Here is a 21,173-nt window from a genome sequence, read left to right as displayed (position 1 = left end):
TAAGCGGGAGTTCTAGCTTATCTGTACAATGACGTGGCATGTTGGATATTTCCTCCAAATTCTAATTCTCACACTCCCTCCCGCTAAGTTCTTCTATGTCGTTTATTATTTATATTATCGTATAATTATAGGGGTATTGGTCAATCTTATTTTTCTCTCTCTCCTACTCATCAGTCATGCTCTTTTTCTTTCGCTCTCAACGACGTTTTTTTTGGCGTTTTTATTCATTTTGTGAGAAGAAAGTTTGAAAATGTCATGTGCCGAACAGCTCGTACACGAAACCAACGCCTGCCTTTAAAACCCATTTCATCGCGGAGGAGTCGGGGAAAAATTTTCAATTAAAAGTCAGAGAGAGAGAAAAGGAGTGGAAAAAAACAGAAATCGTCCATTTTAAATTGGTTTCCGACTCTGTGCGTGTATTTATGGTGTGATTTAGGTGGCGGTTTGGTCTTGCTTTTACTTCTTTAGAGAGAGAGAGAGAGAGAGAGAAGCTTCGCCTGCTGATTTCTTTCTTTTCACGCTTCTGGTTTTTGGCCTAAAGAGCAGGCCTTTTGGGATCTCTCTCCCCAAAAGTTAGGATTTCCCATCTTTCTCTCTTATTGGGTTTTTCTTGGTTTTTGCGAGAAACTCAATTATCTTCATTTTAATTCCCATTTGTTGTTTTGCTCCAAAGGAGAAGATCTGTGTGCTAAACCGTTCTCGAGAGATCTGAAATCTGTACCACCGGTGAGATTTTTAACTTTGATTCCTGTGATTGAATATGTACTTCCACTTGGGAATCTATTTTTTGAGTCTGTTTTATGGAATGGAGAGCCAAATATCTTTTGATTTTGGGTTTTGTCGTCTTGATACGTAAAAGAAGATCTGGTTTGATAACATCTGTTTGATTCTTTTAACTCTCTTCTAAAATGGGGTTCTCTGTCTCACTGTCTCTTTCTTTTTTTTCTTTTTTTCTAAAAGGAATTCTCACGAGAACTGGGTGTCAGTTATCAGGCTGAAGTTTTAATTTCATTTGATGAGTTTAAAGCTGCTCCAGTTGATTATTTTCTGAATCCTTGGGTCCTTAGTTTCTTTCTATTTTTATTCTGCTTCCCTCATATTGATTGTTTTCTTTTATTTCTAACTGGATAGAAAAGGGCAAAAAAAAAAATCTGCACATTGGTCTGCAGCTTTTCTTTTTCCTCTTATGTGATAGAAGATCTAAGTGTACAATTTGTGACTTTACTTACGTGTCCTAAAACAGTGCTCTGTCCCTCTGTTATGAACAGGGGAATTGGTCAGAAACAGGTTTCAAGCTGAAGCGTTTCTTTTTATCACATTTGTGGGGTTTGTATATTATTCATTTCATTTGGTTTCCAATCTCAAATTGGGTTCTTAAGGTAGCATAAAATGGATATCCTATGTTTCAAGACTGGTGTTCATGGAATCATATCTTCAAACATTGGTATTGTTGGTGGCGACATATGCCCCTCATCTTCTCAAATCACACAAGGAAGTTTGCAAGTTCGGGCATCAGGGCGAAACAACGATGCACCTGTAAATGCAAATGCGAGTATATCAGTGGAAAAGCCGGCCCCTCAAATAGCTACTCCATTACCATCATCTTCCTCTTCTTTCTTTACCTACCCATTAAGATCTTTATGGCCGAGAAGTTTCAGGAGAGACCCCCCGATCCAAAATATTCAACCGGAAGTGTTTGCACCTCTCTTGGTACCTGAGGATGATGTTTTAGTTGAACAAGAGGAAGGAGAAAGAGAAGGACAAGAAGATTATGGTGATCAAGGATTTGAGTCCAGTATTAGACTCTCTTTGGGGGAGACCAGTACAGAAATCAAAGCAGAAGGGGAAGAACAGAGAGAAAAAAATGGAACTGAACAGACCCACTTGAATGTGGATAGTGGGAATTGGGTTTTGAAGATCCTTCACATAAGGTCTATTTGGAAGGAGAAGAAGAAAACTGAACAAGATTTAAGCCCTGATAAGGCAGAGGAGGAAGAGGTTTTGCCTTCAAAGGATGTGATGCTGGGGAAGGAGGACTTAGAGGAGAGAGATGGTTGTTCTTGTAGCAATGTGGAATTGGCTGGTTGTTGTGTTGATGAGGAGGTATCCTGTTCATCAGATGCAAATATTCAACATGATAGGGATTCCTTCTCTAAGCTTCTGCATCGGGTCTCTCTTGTCGAAACCAAATTGTACGCGCAGATGTCATATCTTAGTAATCTGGCTTATTCAATATCCCAAATCAAGGTACCCATCGTCCCACTTTTTTCATTTCACCATCCCATAATTCCTTTTTGTTTCCTCTTTTTTTAGTTAGTGAGCTTGGGTTTAGCAACACTTCCATTACTTGTTACGCTTTTGATTGTTCTCTCTACTAAATGATCAATCAGGTTGTTTTGGTTATGCACAATACATATCACAATGTAATGAATCTTTGTGGTTTTCGGCCATTTAGGCATTTGACTTCTTTTGGACAAATAAGTATACTGAATTGATGGTTATTATAAAGCACAATAAAATAATATTGGTCAGTTTTGTTCTTTCAGCCAGGGCACCTTTTGAAATACCAAGGTCTTCGATTTGTCACCTCCTCTATTGCGAAAAAGGAACAAGCGGCTAAGGCAGGAAAGGACCAACAACAGACTGAAATAGGAGTTTCAGAAAGTGAAAAACCGAAGAAACCCAACGAAAAGAGAGTTATAAGTGCAACAGCTGCTTATCAAGTTGTTGCTGCTGCTGCATCCTATTTGCATTCTCAATCGAAAAGCATTCTTCCATTTAAATCAGCAAAAGCCAACGCCGTAAATGGTGCTGATTTAAGTTTGGTTGGTGACTCTAAAGAGGGAGAAACACATAACTTATTTGAAGGTGGCCTTGACAAAGACTCTGTTGCGACCAATTTGCCTGGATCTGAAGTGGCTTCTTTTGTTGCCACCACTAACTCAGTGACTGCTGTGGTTGCTGCCGAGGATGAAGCACGGCAAGCAGTTGCAAAGGATCTAAACTCTATCCATTCTTCACCTTGTGAATGGTTTATATGTGATGATGAAATTGAATGGACCCGGCTAATTGTTATTCAGGTGAAACATATTGATTATTGTCGTTCAAAATTTGTTATCATTGTCTTAATTAATTTCTCTTTTTTGAATTTTTTTTTCTTAGTTTGAAATGCTAGCAGTTTGATTATTTATTGATGTTGTTGTTGAATTTTAAAAATGTTGAATATCTCAGGGTTCTGAGTCACTGGCTTCCTGGCAAGCAAATCTACTCTTTGAACCCATCCAGTTCGAGGTAAACTGCTTTGCTCCTTTTGGTAACTCTCTTTGTTTTTCCACCTTTCAATACGAAATCATATGATATATGGTCGAAGTTATTAGTGATGAATCATAACTTTGAACACCTTATTTTAGCTTTTGACCTTCTTGTATGCCTTCTCTAAGCTTTTAGTCTTTCTCATTTGCCATACTTATTGTTTGTGTATAAATTAGACTGTTTATAACCATTCCATATTTTCATCACATTTCTTGGTTTTTGTGAACTTCTTGAAGATATCATTCTATTAGCAGCATTGAAATATTTGTATAATAATGTGGTAGTGATACTGCAGATTTAATTTATTTCTGGTTTGGTTGTCTTGCTTGCTCATATGTCACAAATCCTTTGCTTCATTTATTTCTCGGGAAGGTTTGGTTTCTTATCCGATGTCCTTAATTAGTTCCTTGTTAAGTTTAAGATTGGCAACCAAAGAAATATCAGAAAAAATGCAGTTTGATTATGCATTCTTAGCTTGTAATGAGTAACAATATAAAGATGATGACAAAAATTTATGGATTTAAGATAAGAAATAAACAGAGGTGAGGAAATTCTGAAGACCCATCGGAGTTACTGTGGCATTACATAAGATTTTGATATTGAGCCAAAGTGCCTTTAGTCTCTATTCCTTTTTCTTCCGTTAAATCCTATAGATGCAAATTATTCTAGTTGTAGGGGACACTCATTTGCTTCCTTGGTATTCTTTGGATTGTATTTGGATCCAAAACAATTGTCTACAAGTTTCACACTCTTAGTAGAATCATTCTCTCATTCGAATCAAATTATTGAGATGTTAAGAGTTTTATTGAACTGACATGAACTCTAAATCTGATAACAGTAATCTATAATATTTAAGGGTTACTGAAAAAGACAAATAATATTTAAGGGTTTCTAAGAAACTTGCAAGCCATGGCTTACATTTTTCACCATTGGAGCTGCAACTATTCATACAAACCCTGGTTCCAATCTCTTTCCATCAGATATCAATATATGAGCTGCTGCTTGATTAGATATTTTATTATTTTTGGTAATATTGGCATAGAAGAACCTCCGCTGCTCTCAATCAAGAGAATCCCACGAGAACCTCTTTAGAGAGAAAGATCCATAAAAGATTCTTCTTTAGCTGGATCACTTGCTGTCACTGAAGCCGGACATGTTTGAACCTTACTATAGTTGGACAAGTCTGTAGCTTTTTTGTTGGGTAGTTTATCAGATTATTTTGAGCAATTCCTATTTGCATTAGAAGAAACTTGGTTTATTCATGTACAAACAAAAGTCTCTCTGTCTTTCTGCATAGCCGTGTTTGTGTATGTGTGTGTAACTTGAATACATGCATTTGCAGGGACTAGATGTACTCGTGCATAGGGGAATATATGAGGCAGCCAAAGGGATATACGAGCAGGTGTTGCCTGATGTGAAGGCCCACTTGCTAGCCCATGGGGATTCCGCTACCTTTCGTTTCACTGGTCACTCTCTTGGAGGAAGCCTCTCTCTCGTGGTTAGCCTCATGCTATTAATAAGAGGAGAGGTCCCCCGTTCTTCTCTATTGCCTGTTGTTACATTTGGTTCTCCATGTATTATGTGTGGGGGTGACTACCTTTTGCAACAGCTGGACCTTCCACAAAGCCATGTGAGAGCTGTAACAATGCACAGAGACATTGTTCCCAGAGCTTTCTCTTGCAATTACCCTGACCATGTCGCTGAGCTTCTCAAAGCTGTGAATGTCAACTTCCGGAAACACCCCTGCCTTAAGAATCAGGTAAGCCAAATTAGCTTTTCATCAAATCTCTTCTCTGTGGAGTAATAGGTTGATATTATATCTAAAAATTAAATGAAATGCTTCTAACGAGGCAATTTGGGAGCTTTTGAAAGATGAAATGGTAAATCAAGGGTGACTATTTAGACACATCTATAATGTTTTTGGGTTCCATATTTGTTATAATTGATGAGCATGTACTTGCTCCCAAGGTAGTGTAATCTAGCTATCCTTCTTACAGTGATTTACTATCCAATATTTGTTTGGCTTCAAAGATTGGATAGGAATGGTCTGTTCATTCACCCGATAGTTGGTTCTTAGGAAGGATTGCTACAGTATATTCCGTGGGGAGCTTGATATGCTCTTTGTTAATTAATAACCAATTTTCATAAGGTCATTGATATTTGCACCCGATTTTTCCGCTATCTTTACCAAATAGCCATCCCACGTTCATAATATACTTCCGATGCTCTTTCGCTGGGAATCTCAAAAACATGAGCTTGGACCCAAAAACATGGGTGCAGATGAATTATAAGAAGAAAAAAAAAAAAAGGAATGCAAATAGCAATTTGCTTCTCATATATATTTCCCATTGTAATATCCTAGTCATATAGTTCATGGTGGAAGTTTGTTTTGATTTAATTATTTTTTATTTAATCAAATTTTTAATATAATAAAAGTAGTGGAGGAAAGAACTTTGTTGGTAGTTCAGTGGGGATGGGCCCATACATGATAGGAAATGGAACTCAAGACGTCATTTTGTGGCGACCCCTTCCCTTACCACCTAACCTTGAGCCCATTCCTACTTCCACGAAAAAGATGCCCTCATATTTGATCGTTCCCCAACCACACATACATTATACAAGTATTAGCTATAACTCTAACTTGCCCCTAATTCTATATTGTATTTCCTTGGAACAGAAACTGCTTTATGCTCCTATGGGTGAGCTCCTCATCCTACAACCTGATGACACTGTCTCCCCCCACCACCACCTTCTCCCCTTGGGCAGCGGCCTCTACGTGCTCGGCCGCCCCCATCCATTGGATGAAACACAATTTTCCACATCCACTGCCTCATTAAAAGCGGCACAGAAAGCCTTCTTGAACTCCCCTCATCCCCTTGAGACCCTCAGTGATCGTGGTGCCTATGGAGCTGAAGGCACAATCTATAGAGACCACGACTCCAACTCTTATCTAAAGACTGTGCGCTCCGTCATCCGACAAGAACTCAAGAGTCTTAGGAAGGTAGAAAGGGAGCAAAGAAGACGTGCTTGGTGGCCACTGATAGCCGAGGGCCCTTCTGCCACCCCCTTAGGGGTTAGATTTAGTGGTTGTTTGGGGAGAAACACGAAGGATAGGGCTCGAGCTGGCCTTGTGGGTGCAGTGCAGAGTGGGGGGGAGTCGTTGAGAAGATTTGGGAGGTTGATTATGTCGGGGCATGTGGCGATGCTTCTTGTGTTGTTGTTGCCATCACATTTGCTTGTGTTTGGGGCTTCATCATTGCTTAGATGATTGGATTTGATGGAGAGAGGGTGAAATATGTCAATTTTAAGGGTGGTTTTGTCATTGGAATTGGGATGGTTATGGGCTGACATTCATGACATTTGTGCATTTTTTTTTTTTTTTTTCCTTTTGTTTCTTGGGTTTTTACTTTGATTATTCATTGGAAATTATATTCTTTTGTTCTCATGTGTTTCATCTCATCTCTGTCTCAGGTTATCTTCTCATTGGAGAAGTGTTACCATTTTTCAACAAGTTAAAACTCAGACAAAAAAGTGTGTTACTATTTTCGATTTGCAAGGTGAAAAAATTTAAATCTCTCTGCTTTGTTTCATGGGAAATATAACATGCTGCCAAGCATCAGAAAATTTCTGGTAATAAAGGACCAATGTAATGTAGTAGATATGATTCCTATTTCCTGATTCCTCAAATCTCTCAGCATCAAAAGATTGTCAATTTGATGAAAGTTTTTTATTCTTTATTCAATGATACAACAAATTTATGCACTGTGGGGACTGAGAAGGTCCAAAAATCACTGTGCAGCAAAAATTTTAAATTTCAAAATCTAACAATTGACAAAATTATTTTTGATGCACCCTCCTTGGCAAAGGGCATCAGCCTCATGGTTTGCCTCTTGAAAGACGGGTGAAATAGACCTTTCTTGAGTTTACTAGAACCTTAATTTCAAAAAAAGTTGAGCGAAGGTCTAAGGGACCATTTGAGCACCATCTGATAAGATCTAATGAGAACACCAAAAGGTGGGATGTTCAAACCGACATTGAAGGTCAGCTAGTTCAAGGTATGTTTCAGGGGAAAAAAGCAATGATTTAAAATCGGCAAGTCAAATCGGACTCGTCCGGTTCGACTCGAGAATCGGTACAGTTCGTGTCGGTTTTAGCACAAAACTGGGAACCGTCCGGTTCTAGAGCAGAACCGTCCGGTTCTAGTGCAGAACCGTCCGGTTCTAGAGCAGAACCGTTGGTTCCCACCCGATTCTAACTATTCCTTCCCGGTTCTAGCCACACGTGCGGATCGTCGCACGTGCAACACACACTACTCCCACATGTGCCACACGTGGGACGCGTCACACATGCGACACACACCACTCCCACATGTGCCACACGTGAGACTAGCCACACGTGCGGATCGTCGCACACATCACACGTGCGACACACACCACTCCCACATGTGCCACACGTGCGATACACGCCACTCCCACATGTGACACATGCGACACACGCCACTCTCACACGTGCCACACGTGGGACAAGTCACGCGTGCGACACACACCACTCCCACATGTGCCACACGTGGGAAGTGTCACAACCACATATGCCACACGTGGGACACGTCACATGTGTGACACACCACTCCCACAAGTGCCACACGTGGGAACACATGCCACACGTGCGACACACACCACTCCCACATGTGCCACACGTGGGACGCATCACACATGTGACACACGCCACTCCCACATGTAGCACACGCCACTCCCACATGTGCCACACGTGGGATACGTCACAAGTGCGACATACACCACTCTCACATGTCGCACACATGGGAAGTGTCACATCCACAATTGCCACACGTGGGACACGTTACACGTATGACGCACGTGTGCCACCACACGTGCGACATACACCACTCCCACATGTGGGCACACGTGGGAATTGTCACACCCACAATTGCCACGCGTGGGACACGTCACATGTGCAATACACACCACTCCCACATGTGGGACGCGTCACATGTGCAACACACACCACTCCCACATGTGGGCACACGTGGGAATCGTCACATCCACAATTGCCACACGTGGGACACATTACACGTGCGACATACGTGTACCACCACACGTGCGACACACACCACTCCCACATGTGAGCACACGTGGGAATTGTCACACCCACAATTGCCACACGTGGGACACCACTGCCACATGTGGGACACGTGGGAATTGTCACACCCACAATTGCCATACGTGGGACGCATCACACGTGCAATACACACGACTCCCATATGTGGGCACACGTGGGACGCGTCACACATGCAACAAACACCACTCCCTCATGCGGCCACACATGGGAATTGTCACACCCACAATTGCCACACGTGGGACACCACTCCCACATGTGACACGCGTTGTGACGTAACACACACCACTCGGAATTGTCACACCCACAATTGCCACACGTGGGACACCACTCCCACATGTGACACACGTGGGAAGTGTCACACCGACAATTGCCACACGTGGGACACCACTCCCACATGTGACACACGTGGGAAGCGTCACACCGACAATTGCCACACGTGGGACACATTACACGTGCGACATACACTACTCCTATACTACTCCCACATGTGCCACACGTGGGACACATTACACGTGCAACATACACTACTTCCACATGTGCCAAATGTGGGACGCGTCACACTTGCGACACATACCACTCCCATATGTGCCACACATGAGACGCATTCGTGTCCCACATGTGCCACACGTGCGGCACACGTACGTGCGCGGCACATGTGTGGCACACACATGTGCCATCACACGTGGGGGCATGCATGTGTGGGACTCGCATATGTACGCGTACATGTACACGGATGCCCTAGTATTTTCACATTTATTCTTATTTTTCAATTACATAGGTATTTATATATATTTGAATACGCATCTTTCGATGTGGGATAATTCTCAAACATCATTAAATGAAAACAGAATGTAAATATATGCTATTAATAGGTAATTTTAAATATCTATGCTCATGAGGCATGATGGTTATCAATAATGTTATTTGCTTTTAACTTCTCAAGTTTGAATCCCTCCTTGGGCCATATAATAGTTGTTTATCCCTTCTTTAGTTATTTTTTGTTTGTTCCCCCTTGGGCATATAATAAATTAATTGTTTGTTCCCCTTTGGGCATATAATAAATTAAAGTATTATTTTCAAAATTTGTATGCATTTTATTAATTTTTACATTGATAACCGAATTTTATATTTTATTTATTAATTTTTACATTATAAATCATGTAATGTACTATTTTTCTTGCAGTTGTCAATAATAAATTTTAAATTAGATAATATTATAAAATATTTTTAATTTGTTATTATTTGTCTAATAAAATAATTATAAAATGTAAACTAATAATTATAATTTCAGTATATAATATTATAATTAGTTATGTTGTAATAATTTTAGATTATAGTTAGTTAGGCTGTTATAATTTGAGTTTCTTTAGTGGATTAGGTTTTTTTGCCAAAACGAGATTTTAATGGTCATTCTTTCATTGATTTAGTCTACTCTTTATTATAGTCCATGTATAATTATATGTTTTATCCATGATAATTCTATGATTTTTCTTTTATGTGATGCAAATTTAATACTTAAGTTTATACAGGGAAAGAGCATCTCAATATTCACAAATTGATGAAAAAAATGAAAGTTAATAATGTAGTACCCTCAATTCTTATTGGATTCCTAAAAAACAACATTTATAATGAATTTTAATAATTTTTTCGGATTTTTTTGAAGCTTTAATCCGATCGATTCAGTCGATTCTCGATCCGAATCGATTTTTTAAATGCCCGATCTGAATCACCGATCCGCTTTTTAAACCATTGGAAAAAAGCATTGCAAATATGGCCGTGTTTTCCTCGTCTTATTTTATTTTATTATCTTTTTTATTTTGTAGCTCAGTGATAGGAATGGAATTTGAGATGTAGCATTGCTCGAGGGCCACTAGCCCAAGCCCTACTCCTAATCGTATTGGGAAAGCTCAACGTTGATTTCTTGAATACCCTATAGCCGCCCCTTACTCTAACTCTACCTACTCAACAAATACAAAGGACCGAAGATTAAGAGAAATTTGAATACAAAAGTTTTGGTATCAATAAATGCTTCTTTGATATTTTAAGGTGAGGCCTAGTACTTTTGAGTTTTTATATTCTGATTTTACCTTGTTGGGTTAGAATGTCCAACTTTTTTCACTTGCCTAAAACACAAAAAAATGTTTTTGGATAATTCGAGAGAAACTTTTAAAGCAACAAAATATAAAAAAGTTTCGATATTTGGAATGAGAGTTTAGTAATAATAAGAGTAGAGACGCGGAAGTAGTTATGATTGATGGTCAAAAAATTCCAAAAATGGTGCACTTTCAATATTTTGGGTTGATAATCCAGTAAAATAGAGAAATTGATGAAATCGCACAAAAAATTAGAGCCGCGTAGGTAAGGTGGATATATGCAACTAGAGTTTTATGTGATCACCGCATACTAAAGAAACTGAAAAATAAGATTTATAAGACTAATGTGAGACGAGCTTTGCTTTGGGGCAAAATATTGAGCGGTCAATAAACAACATACCTATAAGATGAATATAGCTAAGATGAGGATGTTGAAATAGATAAGTGATTACATTTAGGATAACTAAGGTATGGCTCCAATAGGTGATAAGCAGAGATAAAGTAGACTTAGATATGCTGGTCATGTACAACATAGACCCAATACAGTACTTGTTAGGAGATGCGAGTTGGTTTAAGTGTAAGGCTCAAAAAGGACAAGAGATAAGCCCAAAAGAACACAATTGGAAGTAGTGAGAAGAGATATGACAACTTATGGTCTTACTTAGAATATTGACCCTTGATAGAATAGAATGACGGACTAGGATTCATATAGCCGACCCCAAGTTGAAAAAAGACTATGATGATGATAATGACGATATTTGAGAGGTCTGAAAGTGGACTTTCAAACTGCACTGGCCTAAAACACAAAAGAAGCTAGGCATTTGTGAGGTTCAAAATCCGACTATCAAACTGTTTTGAATACATTAACAACAAGAAAAACGCAAAACTTAATGTTTGGAAATTTAAGAATCCAACTTTTCGATTGACCAAATGCCTAGTTATGCATATTCATTTTTTCTTTTTTGGTATTTTGTGAGGTCCAAAATTCTTACTTTTGAACCGCTTAAATACATGATTCTTTTTTGGTATTTTGTGAGGTCCAAAATTCTTACTTTTGAACCGCTTAAATACATGATATTTTTTGTGTTTGGGCAGTTGAAAAGTTGCACTTTTGAACTACCGAAGGTTGATTTTATGTTTGGAAGGTTCAAATTTTAGAATTTCAACTCAAGAGTAAGTAATAAAATGCCCCCAAAAAAACTCTTAACTTTTGTGAAATGCCATAATTATGGATCATTCTTCAATGCTGAAACTTATTTTGAGTTTGTACATAAATTTCTCCAAGAGAAATTAAATGCGTGAAATACAAAAGAATGTAAATCATTAATTTGTTTGGCTTCTGGGAAAAAGATTATTTTCTTTGGAAAAAAGATTATTTTCATAAATTTTAATAAGAGAGAGATGATTGTGACTTGTGAGTTCATTGGAGAGATAGAGAAAGGGCATAGAGGATATAGGAGAGAGAAGATCCTTGGGTGGAGGGGGAGGTGAAGGATACTATTTTCAGCTTGAAGATCTTTATGACAAAAATAGGGTACAAAGGGGATGACAAGAAGATTTTTCTTCCCATTTTTATGTCAAAGAAGGAAAAAGTTTATATAAGGTTGCAACTTTAAAATGTAGAATTATGGATGCATCTCAAACATTCATCAGGAAAGGTTGTTTAATGTTGACAAACCATCAAATTGATCATCTCAACATCAAGATGTATGAGTCCGAAAAGAAAAAAAAAAAATTGAATCCTAGAAATAGTACGTCTTACAACACATTTTCTAGACTGTCATTTTCAAAATTTTCATAGGTTCATAGATCTACTTCATTTTAACTATTTTTGGAGTTTAAAATTTTATAATTAGATATGAAAATAGATTTTTAGATAATTCTAAGAATATTTTACACCAAAATTTCATGTTACGACAAAATTTGGAAATGCACCTTAATTGGATTGTTTAAGGTTGCAACCTTAGAGAAACCACACTCATCATTGAAATGCCTTATTTGTAGGAAACACTTCTAAAAAATTAATTTTCAAGAACCCAAACAGAGTGAGTTAGCTTGTAGTACCTTACCTCATACCTTTTCTCTTATCGTATCATTTGGAGTAGCATCACCCATTTTACTTTGTCACACCATTTGGAATAGGATTTGGGGATCTTGATTTTTCCCAATTCACATTAGAAAACTATGAATGCGTGTTTGAACCAGTGTCTGAAATGTCGGCCGACTTTTGTCAAGTCGGCTAATTAACTCGGACACGAGCACTGGTCGAGCCTGAGTAGTCCCAATTTCATAGACCACTCTTTGGGTGATACCCATAAAATGCACTAATTAGCCAATTTATTGAACAAATCGGCCAATTTGTATACTTATCGGCACTAATTGGCCGATTTGCAGGACTAATTAATGATTTATAAAAAAAAATATCGATTGATTTTTGCCCTGATATGGAAAAAGCGTGTTACAAGCTTTTTGCAGGTCCGATAATGGATAGGCTCCATTATTGAATCTCAGACACTGGATAACCTTGTGTATGTCTACTATAAACTCAATCAACCTGGATTACATCTTCCACATAGACCTTGCTGACGAGTGGGTATCACAGAAAGTACCAATATTAGATCCAGTGTTCCTAGAAATATCGGTTGCGGACATGAATGACAATTATGAAATTCTGGCAATTAACGAGGGGAACATGGTGGAAGCCGTGGAAGACATGGAGGAAGATGATGATGACTTCAATGAGGTCAACAACGATGAAGGCGGCGATGATGATGGGGTACTGCAATATGATTGGCGTGAGCCAACAATTATAGAGTGCGAGGTGTTACAAGTTATTAGGACCTCCACTGAGGAAGAAGAGGGGCTTAGATTGGTTCAAGAAGAAGTCTAGAGAGCCAGGCATAGCAGCTACACCCCTAAGCAGAACACACAAGCAGTGGGCGCCGTATGCTAATTATTCAAGACAATGATAACGTCGATGATGGGCAAAACACAGGTCAAGGAGGCAAAGAGCATAGACAATTTCAAACTCTATAGCTTAGGAACTTCACAGGGTAGCATTCCTACTTGGTAAGGAGGTATTGCTGCTCCCCTACAAACTCCACTGAGCTTCACGGCAATTTTTGCCCGAGCCAACTTTGATAGCAAAACTCACGAAAATATGGAACCCCATCGTCAATTTTGCTACTTTTGAACAGTGTTTTTTATTATTGTATAATATGTAATTTCCTGCAATTACTTAAGCAATGAAAAAGTATTGCCTTAGGTGCTTAAAAATTTTGTCTGAAACCCAAATATATTTACAATATTTCTATGTTTCACACATTTTATATGATAATATAAAGAAACAATATATGTAAAATTTTAACATTGTTTTATAATTTTTTCGGTGTTGTTTAACCCATTTTTTAAACATTACACAACTCAGCACTAATCGAGCAGAGTAAGTCGGACTCGGCCCGACTAATCGGCTGGGGCCATGACCGGTTAGTCGGCCGGAATTGCTCATTCACACTGATTTGAACTACATGGATAAGATAATAGAGGTCTTGCTGCAATTCTACAAGTGAACAAATATATTGGAAGTACATAGTGTATGTTATGTTTTTGTATGTGCCCAATGCTCAATGCAATTTTTCCATCGCTTATAAATTTTCCCTACTTGGGAGATTCGGTCCCATTGGTAGTTTTCTCGAAAGGGAGTGTAATGTTTGCACGTTGGAAAGAACAGGATGGCATGCTCCATCTATTTAGATAATGAACGGCAGGGATGAACAAGTTTACAAATTTGACAAATACTTTTGGTAGAACCTTGTCCATGAATAGATTTATCTCCACCGATCCTTTTCTAGAGGATCCGGTTTTTATGCGGCCAAGCCCGAATATGTAGAAATGCGGGCTTATTAATAAATTTATTTTTTAGATGGATTTTTGGACTTAATTTTTAAGGACATGTAATCTCTAACATGGAGATCATGAATATGAAAAAATAAGTAGATTTTAAAAACTAGAGATAATAATTCTAATAAAAAAACATTTGGACCATTAATTTCCATTATTTTTAAATAGAACACCTACTTGCATCCATCTTTAAAATGGATGCTTTACACTTTTTGGACCACGCATACATAGTCATGCGGTCCCGCCCGCATGAAAAAAATTTCTTTTTTAAAAGTACAGTTCTGTACTGTTTGTGTATCTACCACCGAATAAATAAGGTCAAGTCTTGGGATCTGTAAGCCAAGTTCTTCTATTTGGCCTCTCCTTAAAAGGAAAAATTTATTATAGGGTATCAACTTTGTACTCTAAAACCATGTTTTAGCACAAAAGCACTTCTTAGAAATGATGTAATGACACTAGATAACCCTCCAACTGGTCATTATGCCCTCAAGATGTATAGATATGAGAACAAATCATTTCGATACTAAAAATAGTATATATTGTTACACATTATTCATACCGTCTATTTTCAAGATTTTCAAAAGTTTATAGTTTGGGTCAATCTATTCCATTTTTGGAGCTTTATATTTCATAAATAGGGATAGAAATAGATTTTCAGCTCATCATTGGTATATTTGGCACCTAAACTGCTTCTTTTGGCAAGGTTTGAAGATAAACCTTATTTTTTGACAAGCTTTGTATGAGGTTTATGTTGAGAAGCAATGTACTTCCTTTCTATGTGTGAATCAAAGGTAAAACATATTCCACAATATATGTTTGTACAAATTCTGAACATAGGCAATTTGCTAAGTGCCAAGAAATGCAAAAATCACAAATCGTAAATAAAAAAAGAAGGTTCCACCCAGCACAATCACAACACAAGATTTAACGTAGAAAATCATTCAAAGTGAGGAAAAACAACGGGGCTAATCCGAGATAGGAATCCACTAAAATCAAATGAGGGTTACAATATAGTTTCTTATCGAGTTTTTGCCCAAAACTTGAGGCTTACAATCAAATAAGAGAACAACAGTAACTTGGAGAAGATACAGAGTTACCTCACAAGTTCCAAAGAATGGTCTCTTTCCCACCTCAAAAAAACCCAAAAAAATAGTCTTCCAATGGCTTCGAGATGCAATCACATGGTACACTAATTGTAAAGGAAATCTTATTTGTAAAGGAAAAAAAGTTGTTTCTTACCTCTTATTTTAGGGCAGCTTCACCTATGTTTTTATTTGAATAGGTTTATCTTCACCAATGTTTTTCTTAAACGTGCTAGAACTATACGTTTAGAGAGTCGAGAGAAAGAGTTGTTGAGTTTTGCGAAAGTTTGAATACCAATTGTTGAGTTGTTTGTGAGCTTTGATGCCAATTGTTGAGTTTAGCGGAAGCTCGGATACCAGTTGTTTGTGCGCTTTAATACTAATTGTTAGAGTTTTTGCTGAAGCTCGGATACCAGTTGTTGAGTTGTTGGTGAGCTCTGATATTATTTGTTGAGTTTTTCAGACGCTCTAATATCAATTCTTGGGATCGATTGGTGAAAAAATCAGCAAGAGTTTATCACATTTACGGCTATTGTGCATTCAAATCAACATAGACAAGTAATAGAAACCATATAACATCAAAGCAAGAATATAGAATGAAAAATAGAGCAACATTCAACTCATAGAACATAACATTTTAACGTGGTTCAATCACAAATGTGACTTACATCCCCATGAGAATGACGTGAGGCTTTCTTTACTTGTTTGAAGGAGATTCCAATAGAGATTAAGGTCTAAAGCTCTGACTTCCAGCAGCTTTACCTCACAAAATATGGCCCAAAAGAAGATCCTAAAGCATTACAAAATGTGAACTTTCTCTCTCTAAACCAGAGCAACTCAAGTATACAACCCAAAATCCCCATTTTCTCTCTACAAAGTCAAAAAAAATATGACACAACAACAGCCTATGTGAGCTCTGCCTCTTTCCTCTCTTTTCTCTTCTTTTTCTGCCTACATTTTGTCCAAGCCACTCACACATGGCCAAGGAATAGGGAGCCTCACGCTCCCACTCTTTCTTTCTCTCTATCGTCTTCTGGCATTGTAAGCCAACACTAGCCCATGCCCTTTTCTCACAGCCCTCTACCCCCATTTAATTAATGGTAAAATATCTTTTTATCTCATATTTTTTATTTTTATTTTTCATGAGAACCAAACATTGAAAATATTACTTATAAGTAAATGATCTCCGTGTTTTCTCTCTTAGATCCTTTTGATTATAAATTTTTTACTAAAAAAAAATACTAAAATGACACCATCTCAAAACTCTTTTCTCAAAACACCATCTCTCTCTCTCAAATCACCGTTTGTCTCACTCTCTCCCTCAAATCACCGTTTGTCTCACTCTCTCCCTCAAAACTCTATATATATGTCTCTCTCTCTAATACTCAAATTTGCAGAGAAGTTTTCATCTCTACATCGCCTCTCCTTCTCATTTTAAAGACATTTGAAGGTGTTGAAATGCCTGGAAACACCCAATTTGTATTCCCTTCAATTTGGAGAAGACAACAGTTTGGCTCAGGAGGACCTTGGGTAAAAACTTGCAACTGATCTTCATACTGGTTCGAAGAAGTTTAGGAAGGGGTGTCTTGTTATAGATGCCATCGCGGGAAAGCTACCTTGAACTGATAGAGAGAGACGCAGCTTTCTCTATCTAAAGTCCCATCTAATGAAAGACAAAACCCAATCTCTCTCTTCCCAGACCCTTCTTTTTTACTGGGAAATAAGTTGCTTTCACTTGAAAACATGGCCCGCTCCTTTTTTACCGACAGTTTGCCTTGGACTTCATTGGAAAATTCGTGTTTCGCCATCTTTGGTGACATGTTTTTCTTTTGTGAGAAGAACGGCTTTAATTTTGAGGGTAGAGAGAGAAAGAGAGAAGCGGGTAGAGAGAGAAAGTGAAAGAGGACCGGTAGAGAGAGAAAGCTGCTTCTTTTTTACCAACAGTTTGCCCTGGAAAACATTATCCCAAAAAATTCGTGTTTGGCCATTTTTGGTGGCGAGTTTTTCTTTTGTGAAGGGGCGGCTTTAATTTCTAGGGTAGAGAGAGAGAGAAAGAGGCAAGTAGAAAGAGAAAATGAAAAATTGTTACCATAACAACATGAGAAGGCTAGCTAGATAACTTTTAGAGAGAGGAGAGAGACGATGCAGAGAGGAAAACTTCTTTGAGGGAAACTCCTATGTAATTTTGGATATTAGAAGGAGATAGAATTTAGAGAGAGAGACAATAATTAGAGAGAGAGATGGTATTTTGAGAGATGTACTTTAATGGAAAATAAAAGAGTTTTCATAAGATATCATTTTAGTATTTTTTTTTTCAAAAATTCATAGTCTAAAAGATCTAGAGAGTTGTAAGATAAAAAAAATTGAAAAACCTTTGTTCATTCCTTAGATCTCGTGAAAAATAGAAGCCAATAATAAAAAAATACTTGTAATTGCCATGAGGGGATAAGGGCAGCGCATGCTAACAACAACAATTCTCCTCTACCTCCTTCATTAATAACCCAAGTGAATAGGTGACAGCCAGCCAGCCAATCTTGACAACAACAGGAGTCTCACTACCTTTTCTTCTCGTGTACGAATTGTGGTAACAGTAAAATCAAGGGTAATGACAGGCTCGTCCAGTTCAAGAAACAAGGCTTTATTGACGCATAAAGGTTTGTACCAGCGTTTTAAAAATCGCCGAGTCGAACCGGACTCGCCCGGTTCGACTCGGAATTCACGAAAAAGGGACCGGATCGGTTCAAAAACCGGGAATCGTCCGGTTCTAGAGAGAACCGGACGATTCCGCACAGTGACTCGTCGATTCACTGTGCGGAATCGGCGAGTCCGTAAAGAACACGGGTTGCACAGTGTTCTTCACGGATTTTTTTCAAATTTGTCATTTTTTTATCATTTTTTTTGTTTTTTTCTGCACGTGATCTGTTTTTCAGGCTGTAAACAGCTTTATTCAGCTTTTTTAACGATTTAATGGTGGAAAAATTGGTTGTTTTTGGATCAAGAAAAATTCGGGGTTTAGGGTTTCCGCCATTTTTGAAATTTCATGCCAAATAGGGCATGAATCTTTCAAAATTTGTTGGCATATTGATCTTAAAGCTGTGAATCAAAAGATTTTGTTACTAATTTGTGAAAATCGTTGAGAAAAACAGACTTTTTTGGAGATTGAAGGCTTCGGTTCACAAAAACAGGTAAGAACTTTGGGTTTTTTTGTTTTTCCGCCATTTGATTTATTTCATGGCATATTTTGAACAAAATGAGTTCAATAATTAGGGTTTTTAATCTTTATTGTGTCTAGTATGATTTAAAATTTTTAATTTTACGTAATCTGGTCAATTACAGCAAGAAATTTGATATGAACAGTGAGATGTCAGGGGAAAAAAATTCCGCTGTTTTTTTTTTTTTTTTCCGCCTTTTGATTTTATTTTCATGATATATTAGAAATAATGTGTTAAAAATTTAGGTTTTTGATTCCTTATATTGTTGTTTATCAGAAAATATAGTCAATTGGATGTAATTTATTCACTTGGAGGTGAATTTTTGAGTTAAAATCGCTTATGTAAAACGACTCTGTGAAGAACAAATTTTTTTTTTTTTTTTTTTTTTTTTTTTTTTTTTTTTGTAGCCCATGATAGAATTTTTTGTAATCTATGATCGAATTTTTTGTAATCCATGATCAAAATGTTTGTTTTTTTTTCTTGTAATCCATGATCGAATTTTATTTTTTATTTTTTATTTTTGTAACCCATGATAGAATTTTTTGTAATCCATGATCGAATGTTTTGTAATCCATGATCGAAATGTTTGTTTTTTTTTGTAATCCATGATCGAATTTTTTGTTTTTTGTTTTTTATGTAACCCATGATAGAGTTTTTTGTAATCTATGATTGAATTTTTTGTTATCCATGATGTAATTGTTTTTTTCTTTTTTAGTAATCCAAGATCGAATTTTTTGTTTTTTTTTGTTTTTTTTTTTTGTAATGCATGATCGAATTTTATGTAATCCATGAACGAATTTCTTGTAATCCATGATAGAATTTTCTGTAATCCATGATCGATTTTTTTGTAATCCATGATCGAATTTTATGTAATCCATGATCGAATTTTTTGTAATCCATGATCGAATTTTCTGTAATCCATGATCAACTTTTTTGTAATCCATGATCAAAATGTTTGTTTTTTTTACTTGTAATCCTTGATCGAATTTTTTGTGTTTTTTTTTTTTTTGTAACCCATGATTGAATTTTTTGTAATCCATGATGGAATTGTTTTTTTTTGTTCTTGTAATCCATGATCGAATTTTTTGTTTTTTTATGTTTTTTTTTTTTTTTGTAATCCATGATCGAATTTTATGTAATCCATGATCGAATTTTATGTAATCCATGATCGAATTTTTTGTAATCCATGATCGAATTTTTAGAAAATTTATGAATTTTTTTTTTTAATCCATGATCGAACTTTTTGAAAATTTGTTAATTTTTTTTTTAATCCATGATCGAATTTTTTGAAAATTTGCTGTACTTTTTTTTTTTATTTCTTTTTATCCATGATCGAATTTTTTGAAAAATGATGATTTTTCGAAAAGATGTGAAAATCGTGATAAAGTTTTGATTATCATGATGTATTAAACATTTAAACCTAATTTTTAATTTTTATTGTTTGAGTTTGCTGTAATTTTTTTTTTTTTTTTTTTCATGATCGAATTTTTTTGAAAATTGATGATTTTCCGAAAAGATGTGAAAATCGTGACAAGGTTTTAATTATCATGAGGTATTAAACCATATTTTAAATTTTTATTGTTAAAGTTTTTGTTGAAAAAATTGTATGTTGATGGATTATTTATGCAAAAAAATGCATGTTATTATATTTTCAATACAAAACTGTATTTTTTTTATTTGTTGTTCATGGATTTTTAAGTTGGAATGACTGATGTTAGCCGGCTCTTTGAAGAATTGTTTTTATTATTAATTTTTTAATGCAAAAAATGTATGTTCTTGATAATTGAGTTGTAGCCATGTTTGGAGCTTGCATTTTGTATTATTCTAAATGTTTGTAATTGATATGTACGAAATATTATTGTCAAAAAAGATATTTTGCAATAACAAATAACAACGAATATGACTACATGAACTACCGCAACATATTATCACTACATATTGTGATTATTTTTCTTTTTGAACTGTCAGGTTAATTTAAACTTTTTACATCTTAAAACAGTTGAATCATGTCAAGATCTATAGAAGACCCTGCATGGCAACATGGGGTCAGACTTGATCTCAACAAGAAAGACAAAATTATTTGTAATTACTGTCAAAGAGTGATAAGTAGTGGGGTACATAGGTTCAAGCAACACTTGGCAGGGGTTAAGGGAGAAGTTTCTGCATGCACTAGTGTCCCTAGTAATGTAAAAAAACAGATGGTGGCAATTCTTAATGCTAGCAAAGGTAAAAAAATTGCCAAACATAGGACATATCAATATTCGCATATTCATCCAAAAACATGAAAATTCTTAATGGAGTACCCTCATTTTTTATTGAATTCCTAAAAAACAATATTTATAATGAATTTTAATAATTTTTTCGGATTTTTTTGAAGCTTTATTCTGACCGATTCACCCGATTCCGATCCGGACCGCCGATTCGCCGATCCAGATCGC

At 36.6% G+C, this 21,173-nt stretch overlaps 1 protein-coding gene across 2 annotated transcripts; it reads left to right on the top strand.

Moving 5' to 3' along the window:
* The first annotated feature begins 532 nt into the window (after window positions 1-532).
* LOC18445098 (alpha/beta-Hydrolases superfamily protein) lies at window positions 533-6,757 on the top strand. 2 transcript variants are annotated; one of them, XM_020674235.2, is made up of 6 exons: window positions 533-726; window positions 1,269-2,247; window positions 2,547-3,080; window positions 3,232-3,291; window positions 4,655-5,071; window positions 5,990-6,757. In XM_020674235.2, exons 2-6 carry the CDS (start codon window positions 1,390-1,392, stop codon window positions 6,578-6,580), a joined length of 2,460 nt encoding a protein of 819 aa, XP_020529894.2. In that variant the 5' UTR covers window positions 533-726; window positions 1,269-1,389; the 3' UTR covers window positions 6,581-6,757. The 2 variants fall into 2 exon arrangements, with proteins under 2 accessions (XP_020529894.2, XP_088715161.1); XM_088859035.1 differs by having other exon boundaries at window positions 1,244-2,247.
* The last annotated feature ends 14,416 nt before the right edge of the window (window positions 6,758-21,173 follow it).

The sequence above is a fragment of the Amborella trichopoda genome, chromosome 2 (genome assembly GCF_054954075.1).
Source record: "Amborella trichopoda isolate Santa Cruz 75 chromosome 2, AtrichopodaSantaCruz75HAP2 v2.0, whole genome shotgun sequence".
NCBI lineage: Eukaryota > Viridiplantae > Streptophyta > Magnoliopsida > Amborellales > Amborellaceae > Amborella > Amborella trichopoda.
Note: the sequence above shows the minus strand (reverse complement) of the source record. Positions and strands in the feature narration are given on the sequence as shown.

Coding starts and splice junctions, on each gene's coding strand:
- LOC18445098 (XM_020674235.2), top strand. CDS start 1,390: ATGGATATCCTATGTTTCAAGACTGGTGTTCATGGAATCATATCTTCA. Junction 2,248..2,546: donor ATTCAATATCCCAAATCAAG/GTACCCATCGTC, acceptor TTGTTCTTTCAG/CCAGGGCACCTTTTGAAATA. Junction 3,081..3,231: donor CCCGGCTAATTGTTATTCAG/GTGAAACATATT, acceptor TGAATATCTCAG/GGTTCTGAGTCACTGGCTTC.